Below are 14838 nucleotides of genomic sequence, written 5' to 3' on the forward strand. Positions count from 1 at the left end.
CACAAAAGTTTTAAAAAACATTCTCCATATTAGTAAAAAGTAAAAAATAAAACAATGAAAAAAAGAAAAAGAAAGAATCAATGGTTAAAGCAAAACTAATGAAATAACTTGCACCTTAAGATAACAAACCACACAAGATACTAATTAACAATAAAAATAATTATGAAGAATTCACATATGAAGTTAAAAACTTTATATCTTTTGAGCAAACGAAGACTAGCAATATATAATAAAAAATATTAAACTTATTATTTTAAAATATTTAGTTCAAAATAACATTATATTCTTTGTATATAAATTCCTTCATCACCAATCTAATGATTATTAGATTCACGTTTTTCGCCTTTATCAATATGTTTATTTTGAAGAATTTAACAAAATATTTGCTAGTGGATCTACCCAAACATTAATCTTCAAAATATTTTCATAGTTACAACTATATAAAAGACATTAAATTGTGAATATTTTAGAAGAAATAACTCAGAATGGCAAACATTATATTATTTTATTATATAACTCATAATATGTACACTTTTACATATAATGTTTATCATTTTCTTTCTTCTATTTACTTTATATCACTTATTATACTTAGACCATTTTTTAATCCTTTTCTCTTTATTTTCTTTCAATTACTAACTATTGAATACAAATTTTTATAAAAGCCAATTTTTTATACGACTTCCATTGTTATTATATAAGTTTTGGTGTGTATACACACACAAAAGCATAGTTTTAGTGGTTGCATGTCCAAATCTCAATGAGATAATTTTTCTCTCTTCTAAACTTTTGCTTTATATATATATATATATATATATATATATATATATATATATATATATATATATATTATATAGAATGAAAAAGTCGTATATATTTCTGATTTATACAGAATGAAAAAGAGTAAAGATATAAATAAGAAAGTCGTATATACTAAAAAAATCAGAAAATCAGTTGTTGACCCAAGAAAAAGTAAAAATAATTGGACCTAGTGTGTAGGATCGTATGAAACTAATTATATATACACAAGTTTTTTTATTAGAAAAATAATTAAAATTATTTTTTTATAGGTTAAAAAATGAAGTTAATTTGTGTTAGTTAAATTATATAAAATTTTGTTTTCAATTTATGTATAAATTAACTTTGATGTAGGAAATTATTTATTTCATTTTATGTAATATATATTTTTTAAAAGTAGTTGTGAACAACTGATCCAAACATAATCCATATGTTGTTGGGTGGCGCCACCAAAAATCCAATTGCGCGAGATTCTGTTATTTCCGTTTCTCTCTTCACCGGTGACTTCTTCAGGTTTAGCCTCTCTCTCTCTCTCCCTTATGAACCTTTCATGCGTAGGGCTATATTTGATCATCTATTCAGTTTCTGGAGGAATTTCATCATCACAACCATTGCAAAAGTTGCTCCATTAAGGGTGAGCTTGGTGCGTGTATTAGAATGCCATAAAACTGTTGTTTACACCTGCATTTCATCTTTCATTTCTTAATCATGCTATCGCACTGCTTCTAATGTCTGTCTCTTTCCAAAATATTTATTAACTTTCTCATATAACTTGGTATTATTATTATTAATATATGTGCATAAATCATATCCTGAATTATTGTTCCTTATAGGGTGTGCTTCCAAGCTCATACCTTTCCCAAAGCTTCCCTCAAATTTCACATTTCCATGGCTTTCGCGATGAGGGTCGTGCTTCTTCCTTCAACCCCAGGTAAATTTCATTTTCAACATTTTCTTCTTCTATTTCCGTTCACATAAATGATGATTTAATGAACACTTCAACCAAACAATAATTGCTTCTTTTTCTCCTTTTTTGTGTTTTTCTCTTTTTTTTCAAATCCTGGGGTGTGGGGTTGCTTTGCTTCTTTAGAATCTCTTTCTTTAAACACAATGATAATGCTGTGGGAAAACACACCTAGGTACATTGTTTTTAACCCTTTTTTTTTTTGGTGAACAGACACAGGAAGAACGGAAATATCTAACTTTTTTGGAAGGTAGAAGAGATAAGAAAGTAATAAAAAATATATATATTTCACAATGATTGGATTATCCTCCCCGTTGAGTTGCGGTGGAATGAAAGACGTAAACTTTGATCTGGGAATTTGGAGGAACGATGGAAAGAAGGTTTTGTTGACATACTAATAATTAGCATCAAAAGAGTAGAATTCAATTGGTAGGTGAAGAAGCCAATATGGAAACACCAGAGGTGAAGACAATAAACACCTATAAGAAAAAAATGGCAAAACAATTAACAGGAAAAAGGGACGATACACCTTTGCATTCTGCAGCAAGATCAGGGAATTTGGCTGTGCTGAAGGATATCATTTGCGGAACCAATGAGCTTGAACTGCATGAATTATTGGGCAAGCAGAATCAAGATGGAGAAACGCCCCTTTATATTGCTGCCGAATATGGTTACACCGATTTAGTTAGGGAGATCATTCAGTATTATGATCTTGCCGATGCTGGAATTAAAGCTAGAAATGGTTTTGATGCATTGCACATTGCTGCCAAACAAGGGGATTTAGGTAATGTGGTTGGTTAGGTTTTATTTTATACCAATATCTGCTTGTTTGATTTAGGAAGAAACCTGAGTTCTCTGTGCTTTGTTGTAGATGTAATGAGGGTTCTGATGGAAAGTCATCCTGAGTTGTCAATGACTGTGGATCTATCCAACACCACAGCTTTGCACACAGCTGCAATACAAGGGCACACTGAGATAGTGAAGTTTTTGTTGGAAGCAGGAAGTAGTCTTGCAACCATTGCTAGAAGTAATGGGAAAACAGCTCTGCATTCTGCTGCAAGAAATGGACATGTGGCTGTTGTGAAAGCACTTCTCGAGAAAGAGCCTTCGGTTGCCACGAGAACCGATAAGAAGGGCCAAACAGCACTTCACATGGCAGTGAAGGGGCAGAAGCTTGGGGTGGTGGAGGAGTTGATAAAAGCAGACCCTTCATCGATGAACATGGTTGACAGTAAGGGAAACACAGCATTGCATATAGCAACCAGGAAGGGCAGGAGTAAGGTAAAAACTTGCCATGTGGCAACCACTAAAATTTTCTATAAGCTTCATGTATGTGTAATGTTGTGATGAGAAGTTGTTTGTGCAGATTGTGAAGTTGCTTTTAGAACAGAAGGAAACGATAACAAGTGCAGTGAATAGGTCTGGGGAAACAGCAATAGACACTGCTGAGAAAACCGGGAACGACGATGTGAGAGCCATTCTTCTTGAACATGGTGTTCAGAGTGCGAGAGCCATAAAGCCCTCTCAGGGTGCAACGGCGACTACGGCCCGTGAGTTGAAACAGACGGTGAGTGACATAAAGCATGAGGTCCACCACCAGTTGGAACACACACGCCAAACCAGAAAACGCGTTCAGGGCATAGCCAAACGTATCAACAAAATGCATGCAGAAGGACTGAACAATGCGATAAACTCCACAACCGTGGTGGCAGTCCTAATTGCCACTGTGGCCTTTGCGGCTATTTTCACAGTCCCTGGGCAATTCGTTGATGACCCACATGACATTCCTCCAGGGATGTCCCTGGGTGAGGCAAACATAGCTCCGGAACTCCCTTTCATCATTTTCTTTGTGTTTGATTCCGTTGCACTGTTTATCTCTTTGGCGGTGGTGGTGGTGCAAACCTCGGTTGTGGTTATAGAAAGCAAAGCAAAGAAGCAGATGATGGCAGTGATAAACAAGCTGATGTGGCTGGCTTGTGTTCTGATTTCGGTGGCGTTCTTGGCGCTGTCGTTTGTAGTGGTGGGGAAGGAGGAGAAGTGGCTGGCCATAGGAGTGTCCATTATTGGAACAACCATAATGGCTACGACCTTGGGGACTATGTGTTACTGGGTCGTTAGGCATCGCATTGAGGCCTCAAATTTGAGGAGCATTCGAAAATCTTCGTTGCACAGCAGGTCTAATAAGTCTATTTCAGTGTCGGCGTTTTCAGATTCTGAGCTATTAAACAGTGAGTATTATAAGAAAATGTATGCGATTTAGATTTAGATAGAACCAACTTACTTGGTCTGTTCCCTATCCACTTGCTTTCTTTCGCTTTCCAATTTAAAAGCACCGCCCAAAATGGAACTATATCCAGCTAAAGTGGAACTTCCAAATCTGTGTATGAACAATAACAAATGGCTAATGTTAATAACGTACTAAATAAATCATAGTAGTAAACAGTCTCCTCGCAAAAAACAATGAAAATGGCAAGTGAATCTGACTATCGAAACAAAGCATATATACATCCAATTCCGACGTTTTTGTCTCTGAAATGGAGCATTTTTACAGTTAAAGCAATCACCGAGTTAGATACAGACTTGGAGTGGCCTAACAGAAATAAACCAAAAGAAACTGTATTCTTTTAGTTTTGATCGGGCTTTTCATATATATATATTGCTAGTGTCACATTTTCTTCAATGAAATTAATTATGTTTAGGATAGGTTAAAAAGCATGTTTCTAACGAATTCAAAATTACTTTAAGTCAAAATCACTTCCATTATCCCCTCGCTTACTTGTCACAAAATTCAACTGGCACAGTATATTTGGGAGCAAAAATTTCAAATAGAAAGAAAATGAATAGGTCAAGTTTTCATTTCTAATAAATATTTTCCAATCCGGTAAAATTAAAAAAATGACAGATTAACATCTGGTGTCAATTCTTATGTTATAACCTAAGTTTAATTCAATACATGGCAATTTTATGCATGATGCTCTGTTGAAACGTATGCCTGCGCAACAATGAATTTATCATCTTTAGTGGAAGAAAGCGCACATTAGAAGGGTTATTTGTTGAGTGTTTAGCTTTTTTCTTTTTACTATTATTTGGTCTCTTGATGCTAGTAAAACTCTTAATAAATTCTTTCCCAAGCACTACTATTGACAAATATGCTAGAAATTAAAAAAGCACGACACACACTTCTACAAAGTGAAACCTGTATTACTTCATAAGATTCAATATAATTCAACAAGACTGCATACTATTTGAAAGAGTCAGATTATATTCCCAGTGTTTCTCTTAAAGTGAATAGTTCACCTTATAATGAAAGGTAAAGCGTATTAATCATAAATAGGGAGGATAAATTTTAACAAAACTAATGCTTTTTACTTATCTTTAAAAATAACTCCCCTTCAAGAGTTGAATTTTCATGAATGCTGTAAAGAACTAATAACACCGCATCCAATCTATCTGGGGTGTATTTCTCTGTGCATTGGGTCATCCATATCTGCTACTTTCAGACAGCCAGGTTATCCTAAACGCGGATCACATCTCTAATGGCTGAGGGAAAAAAGGATAACATCTCTCAGTGCATCAAGATTGAAGAGAATGTAAGATCAACGCGGATCACTACTAATGATGAGAAATGACTTGCGTCCTACAAACTAAATCCACCAGTAAAAACTTTACATTTAAGGTTTTCTTTGTTCCCCCTTAACGTTGAGGTAAAGACGGTCTCTTTTCCACCAATTCATAATGAAGAACAAAATTATCCTGCAAGAAGGCAGTCCATTAGAGGTCTAACGAGGAAAAATTATACTGGAAAAAAAAATTATATACAACTTTAGGCATGCCGTATCCACTCATGCAGTATACAAGTACAAAAACAAACCTTCCGGACTGTCTCAAAGGTATTTGGATCAAAACAATGGTAAGATCCTCTCTCGTATGTATTTGTTTTGACAAGCGGCTCCATGTTGGCAACTCTTATAAACCAAAAACGGTGTTCTTTATGATAAAACCAACCTCGTTTGTAACTGCAAGCAACAACCCTGCCTCGTTAACAATTATTGCTCCGATAAAACGAAACACACAAAAACAATCCGAATACTCCAGACAAAATAAAATAAGTCGAATCCCAGATTAATCACATCGAACAATGAGTAGTAGTTTCCAAAGAGTCGTCAAAGCGGTATAACTTTAAAAACCGCACATACAGTTTAATATTGCCAAATTGAAAATGTTGTTGCCAAGAAACACGTGAATGTAATAATCCTAAAGTAATCCAGAACTAAGACTAAATCGTCCAAAAACAACACCAAACAAAAAGGGTACAAGGGCGTGAATGCATACAGTTCATTTGCTGCATATAGTTGTGCTTCATCTTTGGGCATGCTGCAATAAAAGAACAATTTTCCCTGATTATAATATCAAGCGAGTCAAATGTGAATGCAAACAAGATCAGATTTCAAAAAGCACCTGTAAAATATGTAAAACAATGTTTCCACCGAAAACTTCAAAAAATAACCTTGCTGCATAACACAAAAAACTCGGCCTCAATAAAACACAAAACGCTAAGGGCAATGAAATTATAAAGCACAAGAAAGAACATTCACATGTAGGGCAGGCGGCTGTTTAGCATAATAACATTGTAGCACACTGAACTCTGGATCACCCTTGGCCGGTTCATCAGACCATGGTGATCGAAAAGTCTTGTAAAGATTTTCTGATGAATTCAAATTCAGCCCAAGCGTTGTGAGATCAATCCCATGAGCAAGATATTTCAGGTCAGGATCACTTATATGGACTACACTGAACAAGCCAAGTGCACCAAATGGATCTTGACTAGATTGCGCACTTTGCATGGACTTCATGCCCTGATCCCTAAAAGACTGGTTTGCAGCTGACATTTGCTGAAGGCGGAATTGCGACTGGTTCTGCTGCTGTTGATACTGCTGAATAAGCTGGTCATATGAACCCATACCCGTATTTGGAGAATTTAAAGGCCTTAGTCCAATGCCAGGAGGTCCACTGGTCTAAACCAAAAACCATAAGTCATAAGAATGTCAGGAACTTGCTTTGGTGGAGATACTGAATTTCAGTTCAAATGGGCACTTACACTCATTTCAGTGTTTCAGTGCATATTAATAATTAAAAGACTCAACGCATTGCCACACAAAGCACGCGCTCATTTTTATAAGTAGAAAATTAACTGACCTGGGAATGATAAGTTGAGTGTGAAGATGGAAACATATCTGTTCCATGCAAATGGAGAAGGTCTTGATTGTTTACAGATGAAAAGGAGACACCATTACTACTGACTGAAGGGGTATGCTGCTGTGTACGATGTGATGGATATGATCCCCCCAAACTGAAACCAGAAGATCGCCCCATCTGCTGCAGATTAAAGGCAATTAAGACTGAGAAAGGATTTTTGATCCATTAATATTTGTATAAATACACGGAAATGTATAAGGAGACGATAACTCCATTATTGCAACATAAAACTCACAGAGAAATGCTGAGATTGCATCATTGACACGGCGTTATCATGAAGTTGTTCTTTCTGGTACATATCCATTGCAAAATCTGCATTACCACCTGTGTGCAGATGCCATGGTAAAAAAAAATGATGAAGCCAACTGAATCAATTACAGTTCTCAGTTCCATAAACAAAGTTGGCCAAAAATAATTAGAATATGACATCACACACAGAACAAAATAAGACGTGATTCCCAACAAGCCATCAAAGATTCACAAGTGCAAACTTAAAGATATCATTAGAATGTCATCACATACAAACAACTACCATTAAAGCATCCTCACTAAATGTATGACTGGTCACACATATACCAAATACAAAGAAAAGAGCCCTTACTCCTATAAAAATCACTCAGAAAAACATGACAACAAAACATGGATGCAGAATGCACAATGATAAGAACCTCAAGCAAAACCCTAACGATGATACACATAAAAAGAAAATGTACATGCAAACATCCAGAAGCACTTCCACAAGAAGCAGCATAAATTTCATTATACATGGAATCACAATTCATCTACCCATACTCTGATAATAAATTTGGACTCTAAGGAGCCGAGAAAAAGATGGGTAGAAGAAATGAGAATGTTAAAAATGGATATGAGGTCATACAACAAAGACAGGAAACAAAATGACAGTACAAATAATATTATGACATCAATTGAGGGAAAAAGATGGCCGAAAATTGGTACAAGATGTTTGGACAGGTTAAAAAAGGTCACTGAAAGCACCAATAGGTAATTTACATTGCGTGGTTTTTAGTCATATGAAGAAGGGAAACAGACATAAACGGACATTAGAAGAATTTGTTAAGATAGATCTGATGGTGAATAATATCTCTGAAGATTTGATCTTTAATCAAGATAGATGGCATTGTGTGATTCATAGAGCCAACTTCACCAAGTGAAACAAGGCTTTCGTTCTTGTAATCTCCAAAACAAGAAAATAATATGATTAAGCTGGCCAAATTTCCAACTGAATGCATAAGCTAACACATATTAACCAAACAATGTACATACAACACCTTTGAATCCTGGTAAAGCTGGGAAGTCTTCCTTTTGAATACTAAACTCTTGGTTTTGTTGGACAATGGGACTAACTCCAATACCCTGTTTTCGTAAAGAACCTGAAATTTATAGTTTACATTATTCTTTTTTTGTGGAAGGTGAATAGTGTATCAAGCAAAACAACATTTCCTTCACACACCCAACTGTCCTTGAGGACCACCAGCAGAACTAGGATGAGTGCTCAGTTGAGGGAAGTCATTGATATCAAAAGGTGAACTGTCACCGGAATTCACATCATTCAGCATCCCCATAGAGTTCAAGTTATTTACTGTTTGAACATGACTTTGAGAAAGTGGACCTCCAGCACTAGGATAGGAATTTCCTAGCATTGAAATTACCTGTGGAGATCCTGAATCAAAAAGTGGTTGTCACCACAAAGTAGCACATTTAATCTACATCAAATAAACTCAATATTGAAGGGATTTAAAAACCTAATGTTCATCAAACAAATAAACGATTAAATCCAACAATTTATATAATTCTAAAAATAAACAGTACTTTAAAGACAGACCAGTAAAATTTGGCAGAACAAAGGTTATAGTACTGTGACATAAAAGAGACAACAAATTCAAAATAAGTAGAGCAGTAGAGAAGCAACCTATGAAGCACGGACCACTACACAAACACCAGACACAACGACAGTCAAACATAACAACCATTATGAAATGAAGCATGAGTAACATAACAGGAAAAAAGAAAAACTAAATTGATAATATCCACCTTTCTAATTATATCAGTCGGTACTAGAACTTTATCACTTCACAAAAACCCCGAAATAAGAATGAGGTTATCTATTAATTCTAAGTTATTCTACAATAACAAGACTCACAAAATGTGAGAGGTATTATTGTTTAATATTTTATATTATTTTGAGTTGACTTCTGTAGGTCAAAAGTATAATTTTATAATAATATTAGTGTGGGACAACTCATATTAACGTGTCAACTCAAGTGTCGTAATTGTATCAAGAGGTAGGCTTACGTGTGTCCAAACAGACAAGATAATTGTTTCATTCAATGGGAGTAACTGATACACATCTCAGACAAAAGGTCGAAGAGGTCTCAGAAACGTGTGCTTCCTATGATAAGGAATGGTGTCTTCCACAAAGCATCACAATGACACCAGCCATGTGCTGAATATAGATGATAATAAGGGATACTACTACACTTGCCCTGATTTATACTCTTTATTTCTAATGAAATTATGGGTGCCTTTGTTTATTGGACTCCTTGCTTTTGTAATGTCCACCACAGCACCCACCATCAAAGAGATCACATCAAGGCAGTTTTGGAACCAAACTCTGTGTACCAATGGCAACACTGTAGTTCACTTTTCAAAGTATTGGAAGAAATAAAAAATTAACAATTATTATAAAGGGAGGAAAAATGTATTTAAATACAAAAAATCTGCATTTCATTGTTCCCCGTGAATAAAACTGGAGGGTTGGATAGATACTATTCTCTAATCCTTATTACAAGTCATATATAAAGAAAATAATTTAAGAAAAAAAAATGTCAAGTGGTCACAGCTGAAGAAACATTATGTTGACCAATGAATGTCACAAATAACTAATTTCAAGGTGCTCAAACAACTTGTCATCCGATTCTATAAAGTAGATACAAAGAAAATTGTGTTCATGATAATCAAATTAGTATACGAAAATTTCATCCTTATAGCTAATAAATTTTGCTGTATATAAAGTAATTATATAGCTAAGAAATAATTATATACAACAAAGGCTGCATTGCTCTAATATCAAAATTCTAACCCTTTTGAAGAAAATCTCAACTAAAAACATTCAGGCATTTCTTAGGAAAAAAGATTAACACACCAATTCAATGCTGCTCTTGCGACTACCAAAACATACCTTGTGGAAGAACACCACTTATCAATCGATTCTGTCCTTGTACACCTAAACCACCAGATCCAGCATTTCCACCTAAATTTATCCGAGAAGCGAGGCCAGGAACAGACAATCCTCCAGAGCTTATCCTCCCAATGTTCCCCGCACCAACCATGTTTCCCATCGAACTAGTGATTCGAGGACCTGCATTTCCCAAAATTGGGGATACTCCCAATCCTGGAACAGCATTTCGGTTACCAATTGCAGCAGAAGTTGGAAGAATCCCAGGAATAGGACCAGCAACTCCATTTGTGCTACTATTAAATCCAGGATTTCCTATAACACTTATACCTCCTCTACTGTTGACTCCTGAATGTCCATGGGAGCTTCCATGAGATAGCTGCAAATAAAATGCATAGACAAATGAAAACATTCATGTTATACACCAGCAGAAAATAAATGACAGACACGAGAAGTAAATCGGCTCAGAACTTCAGGTACTACTCTAAAGATGTTCAAACAGAAATGCGTTCACCTGTGACAGAGCAACGGGTAGATTATTTGATGCAAATCTTCCACTTGAAAGGCTTGCTGAAGGTTGTTGAACTCCTCCCCCAGTTGGAACACTATTTAACGTTGAGTTTCTTGATGTAAGTGAACTGGGTATATTGGGTACATTATAGCTCCCATGAATGTTGTGCAATCCCTGAATAGAACCTGCAGCAAGAACCTGACAATTATATAACTAAAGGAGAGGAGAAAAAGGATTGAATCTAGCAAAATTTTCCCACCAGAGTGATGAAAAACTGGGGAGGCTACACCAGACTGACCAGAAAATGACGTAGCAAAGGAACGCCCAGCAGCACCTTCTGGAAGATTTGAAGCAGACCCGTTCAGAGAAGACTGCAAACAAAACTCTGTTAAAATTTAGACAGATCCGTTCCAGAAATGGGAAACAATTTCTTACACAAAAAAATAATAACAATAATAGTATGAGAACTTACAAAAAGTTTTGCTCATTCAAAGTGTGTTCAACATGCATCAGGCATGAAACATTGAACAAGAGAGAAATTTTACTTTTTAATAGATTTTCACAACAGTCAACTATATGCTAATCATACATAAAGTGTCAATTGCCAGTAAATTGCACACACAAAAATGGTTAGCACTCATTATAAAAAGGACAATTATGAAGATAATGAGTCCGAGGTTATCAATGGCGGATAACAGATTATACAGAAGGCCAAAATTCCAACATATAAAAAAACCATTGTGGCCTATAACACCATCATAGTTGGCCTCCCTTCACAAGTTGCCTAAGACAGAGGTGTTGAAAAATGTCAGGATATAATGAGTCTAAGTAGGTGCCAACATATTAAAGGTTAAGTTTAAGGCAATATAAAGTTCTGAGTTTTCCCTATGCCTGATGCTCTACCACAGAAATCAGAAACATATTTAAATAGCTTTTAGTCCTGTTATTTAGGTCTTTTACGTCTTAAAAAATTACCTGTGGTCCGCGCAAAAAGAATTTGTTCATGTAGATCCCTGACCTTGTGAATGTTTGTTTAATTTTACTGATGACCAATGGTTATCAATTCAAATCTAGAAGGCAACTTACCATGTCCCAAGAAGCCTTCTGGCATTGGATATCTTAATTTGAATTTTTTATTTTATTAGGATTTATGAAGAATTTCCAATCTTTAGTTACAAATATTTTTGCATTCCTTCATATTTGATATTTCCTCTTCATCTCTAGCTACCGTGATCTCCAACCTAGTCCCTCATGCTGCGAATTGAATATCTTGAGCACGATGAGAAGTCACCCAAGGGTGGGTGTCAATAAGTCTAAAAAACTCGTCCATCTTAAAAAGTGAAATTAAACCTAACTCAACATACAAAACTAGATATTTAAGTCTATAGTTTGACTATATGTGAGATTTTTAGCAATCAAAAATGTTTGAAAACCATTCTATTATACATAGAATTGTGAAGCACAACAACCAAAGATAAAGGATCAGAAATGACAAGGAGATTAATAAAAATATGCAAGTCAGAACTTCAAAAGTTGATGTGAAAAAAATCATAACGGCCCATCATATAAGCCATGTATCCAATAGAGATGAATAAAGATTTTCAATTATAATAACTTGACAATCTATGACAATGCAAACACTGAGTAAAGAATAAAGAATAAGATAGACTATCGAACATGGTCTCTTGCTTTGGAGGACGTGAGTAATTACATTAAGTAAGCTCGACATTGCATGGATTTCAGAACGTCAAGCCAAAAGGCATCACTGTGCTGAAAAACACCCGTCCCTTTTTTATTCAGCAACAGATGTGTGAACAATATAAAGTTCCTCTCCTAAACCAATGAACAACCTGGGCAGAAAAAAAATGCGAATAAAACAACATCAGATGCGATATGATTCCGTTGAAAGGACGTATCCAACTATATAACAAAGTAAGCACAACAGCTCACACACAGTGAATTCCATTGTCACATTAATCCTCAACCCTTAGATTATCATACATAAACATATGCTTATCCCCTTTCTGCAGTCTAAGGATATGCAGACTCTAGAAGCCAAACATTAAACCAACCTGAAAACGTCGAATATATAGCACAGACAACAAAACTGAAAAGAAGAAAACGTAGCTTAAACAGGTTACGCACAAATGACGAACGACATCACGATAAATTAAGAGCGATTGAATACAGCGTTAATTGATACCAAATTCAACAATTCAACAGAATTTCGTGCACTGCTCCCTGGTAATCAACCACAAATTAAACCATTTCCACATAAATTGATCGAGCGTCGAATTTCACAGTCCCCATTCCGTTCAGAATTTGAAGTGAAAATAATAAACCACACTTAAAAAGTGCGGAACCACGGAATCAAGTGCCTCCGAGAAACCTAACAAGATTAATCAGTGATGAGGACGTTAAGCAGTGACGGCAAAGGAGGATAGTAATGAAGGAAACTATGAAGTGGATCGAAGTTTGGAATCAAGAAGCGCGAAGAGAATAAAAGGAGGAGAAAGTACCTGAAGAACAAAGATGAGCGATAAGGTTGTGAGTCAGGGAGCGAGTTTGGGTGCCCTAATCGGAACAATAAGAAGCGATGCAGAGAGAGAGAGAGAGAGAGTTGCAAGTAGAATACAAAAGCTTCCCTCTAATCTAACTAGTTGTTGGCTTGGGTTGGGTTGAGAGACGATAAAGCGTAATAGAGTATCGAGAATAGTTTCACTATCTTACTCTTCTCAACGGAACAAATTATGTATGTATACATTAAAAAACATACATCAAATTGCAAATTTGTTAATTTTTAAATATTTGTATTGAAAGTTATAATTTGATTAATTTTTACAGCAACAAATTAATAGTAATTAATAATGTATTGAAATTAGATTGTTTTATAAGCATATTTGGTTTATTTATACAAGTATATTATACCTATACTAGACTCGATATCTCGTTTTTCATTAAAAAAAAAAACCATTATATCATTTTTGTATGCGAAGTTATACGTCTTTCTAAATAAGTTTAAATATGTTTTTTTTCTTAATTTTAAGTGAAATTTGAAATTAATTCCTCTTTGAAATTTTAGATCAATTTAGTCTTTCATATTTTAAAATATATGGATTTAGTTCTTTTAACTAAATTTTATTAGGTTTATTTGACGTTTTTAAACGTAATTGATAATAATATTTGACTTAACATTAAAGTGAAAATGTATCAAACAGTATAAATAATTCAAATACAATCCTGAAATGCGTTCGAAATGTTAAATAAATTTCGATAATAGTATTTAACTTAACATTAAAGCGAAAATGTGTGAAATAGTAAAAACAACTCAAATACAGTCATAAATGCGTTTGAAACATCAAATAAATTTAACAAAATTTGATTAAAAAGACTAAACCTACATGTTTCTAAGGATGCAAAACTAAATTAGTTCAAAATTTTGAAACAAAACTAATTCCAAATTTAATTGAAAGTTAAAGGACAAAAACATATTTCACTCTTCTTATTAAAATAATTATTTATGAAAACAATTCATGATATTTTATTCAACTTTTTTACTAATATAAATATACATCATGGGTGCTTTGCTTGTTTAAACATGTACTTGGAAAATTTATATTTCTAAGAAAAATAATGTTAGATGTAAAATGTAATATTCTAGTTTAAGATTTTTTGAAAAGGTTAAAAGTTACCTTATGATAAAGTGTATTTATTTATTTAATTTAATTATTGAATTATTCTTAAATATTATTTTTAAAATTGAGAACTCATATGTGGCGGGCCTAACAACAACGATATCCGATTCCCTGTTTTGGTCCTCCTTGCATGGTTCTTTAGGTGAAGCATAACTTTACAAAAACTATTGAAAACGGAATAGAATATTTTTTGCTTTAAATAAATAAATAAATAATGATACGTAATGAAAATATAATTGAGTGTTGTTTTTTTAAAAAGAAATATTATATATAGTTAAAACTTTGTATGCAAACTTTTAAATTGTAAGTTTTTCCTTTCCCTCCCTTCTTCATGTTGGACTTCAGGCACAGCACATTACACACAGAGCTGCCAAAAATACAATGATTTACGAATATTTATGTAGGATAAGTTTTTAGA

At 34.5% G+C, this 14838-nt stretch overlaps 3 protein-coding genes and 1 non-coding gene across 17 annotated transcripts; 3 read left to right on the forward strand and 1 right to left on the reverse strand.

The window, feature by feature from the left end:
• The first annotated feature begins 1178 nt into the window (after nucleotides 1-1178).
• On the forward strand, nucleotides 1179-2018 carry LOC114183094. Its single transcript, XM_028069960.1, has 3 exons — nucleotides 1179-1441; nucleotides 1632-1729; nucleotides 1976-2018. The coding sequence occupies exons 1-3, from the start codon at nucleotides 1229-1231 to the stop codon at nucleotides 1998-2000; spliced, it is 336 nt and encodes a 111-aa protein (XP_027925761.1). The 5' UTR covers nucleotides 1179-1228; the 3' UTR covers nucleotides 2001-2018.
• LOC114183093 (ankyrin repeat-containing protein At5g02620-like) lies at nucleotides 1486-4138 on the forward strand. The gene is made up of 3 exons (XM_028069959.1): nucleotides 1486-2546; nucleotides 2634-3043; nucleotides 3129-4138. Exons 1-3 carry the CDS (start codon nucleotides 2210-2212, stop codon nucleotides 4020-4022), a joined length of 1641 nt encoding a protein of 546 aa, XP_027925760.1. The 5' UTR covers nucleotides 1486-2209; the 3' UTR covers nucleotides 4023-4138.
• Nucleotides 4139-4942: 804 nt separating this feature from the next.
• On the reverse strand, nucleotides 4943-13441 carry LOC114183091 (probable NOT transcription complex subunit VIP2). Of its 14 annotated transcripts, none has more exons than XM_028069955.1 (16): nucleotides 13245-13441; nucleotides 12929-13114; nucleotides 12437-12575; nucleotides 11024-11096; nucleotides 10729-10910; nucleotides 10545-10593; nucleotides 10218-10430; nucleotides 8490-8699; nucleotides 8308-8409; nucleotides 7254-7342; nucleotides 6959-7138; nucleotides 6358-6777; nucleotides 6221-6273; nucleotides 6095-6136; nucleotides 5634-5778; nucleotides 4943-5515 (listed from the first exon to the last, which is right to left on the reverse strand). In XM_028069955.1, the coding sequence occupies exons 3-16, from the start codon at nucleotides 12452-12454 to the stop codon at nucleotides 5456-5458; spliced, it is 1836 nt and encodes a 611-aa protein (XP_027925756.1). In that variant the 5' UTR covers nucleotides 12455-12575; nucleotides 12929-13114; nucleotides 13245-13441; the 3' UTR covers nucleotides 4943-5455. The 14 variants fall into 14 exon arrangements, 13 of the variants coding, with proteins under 13 accessions (XP_027925756.1, XP_027925755.1, XP_027925754.1 ...); XM_028069954.1 differs by having other exon boundaries at nucleotides 6959-7135; nucleotides 10985-11096; XM_028069953.1 differs by having other exon boundaries at nucleotides 10985-11096.
• LOC114186377 lies at nucleotides 10985-11068 on the forward strand. Its single transcript, XR_003605037.1, has one exon. It is a non-coding gene; the product is annotated as a small nucleolar RNA snoR35 (small nucleolar RNA).
• Nucleotides 13442-14838: the final 1397 nt, after the last annotated feature.

The sequence above is a fragment of the Vigna unguiculata genome, chromosome 5, assembly GCF_004118075.2.
Source record: "Vigna unguiculata cultivar IT97K-499-35 chromosome 5, ASM411807v1, whole genome shotgun sequence".
Lineage (NCBI taxonomy): Eukaryota > Viridiplantae > Streptophyta > Magnoliopsida > Fabales > Fabaceae > Vigna > Vigna unguiculata.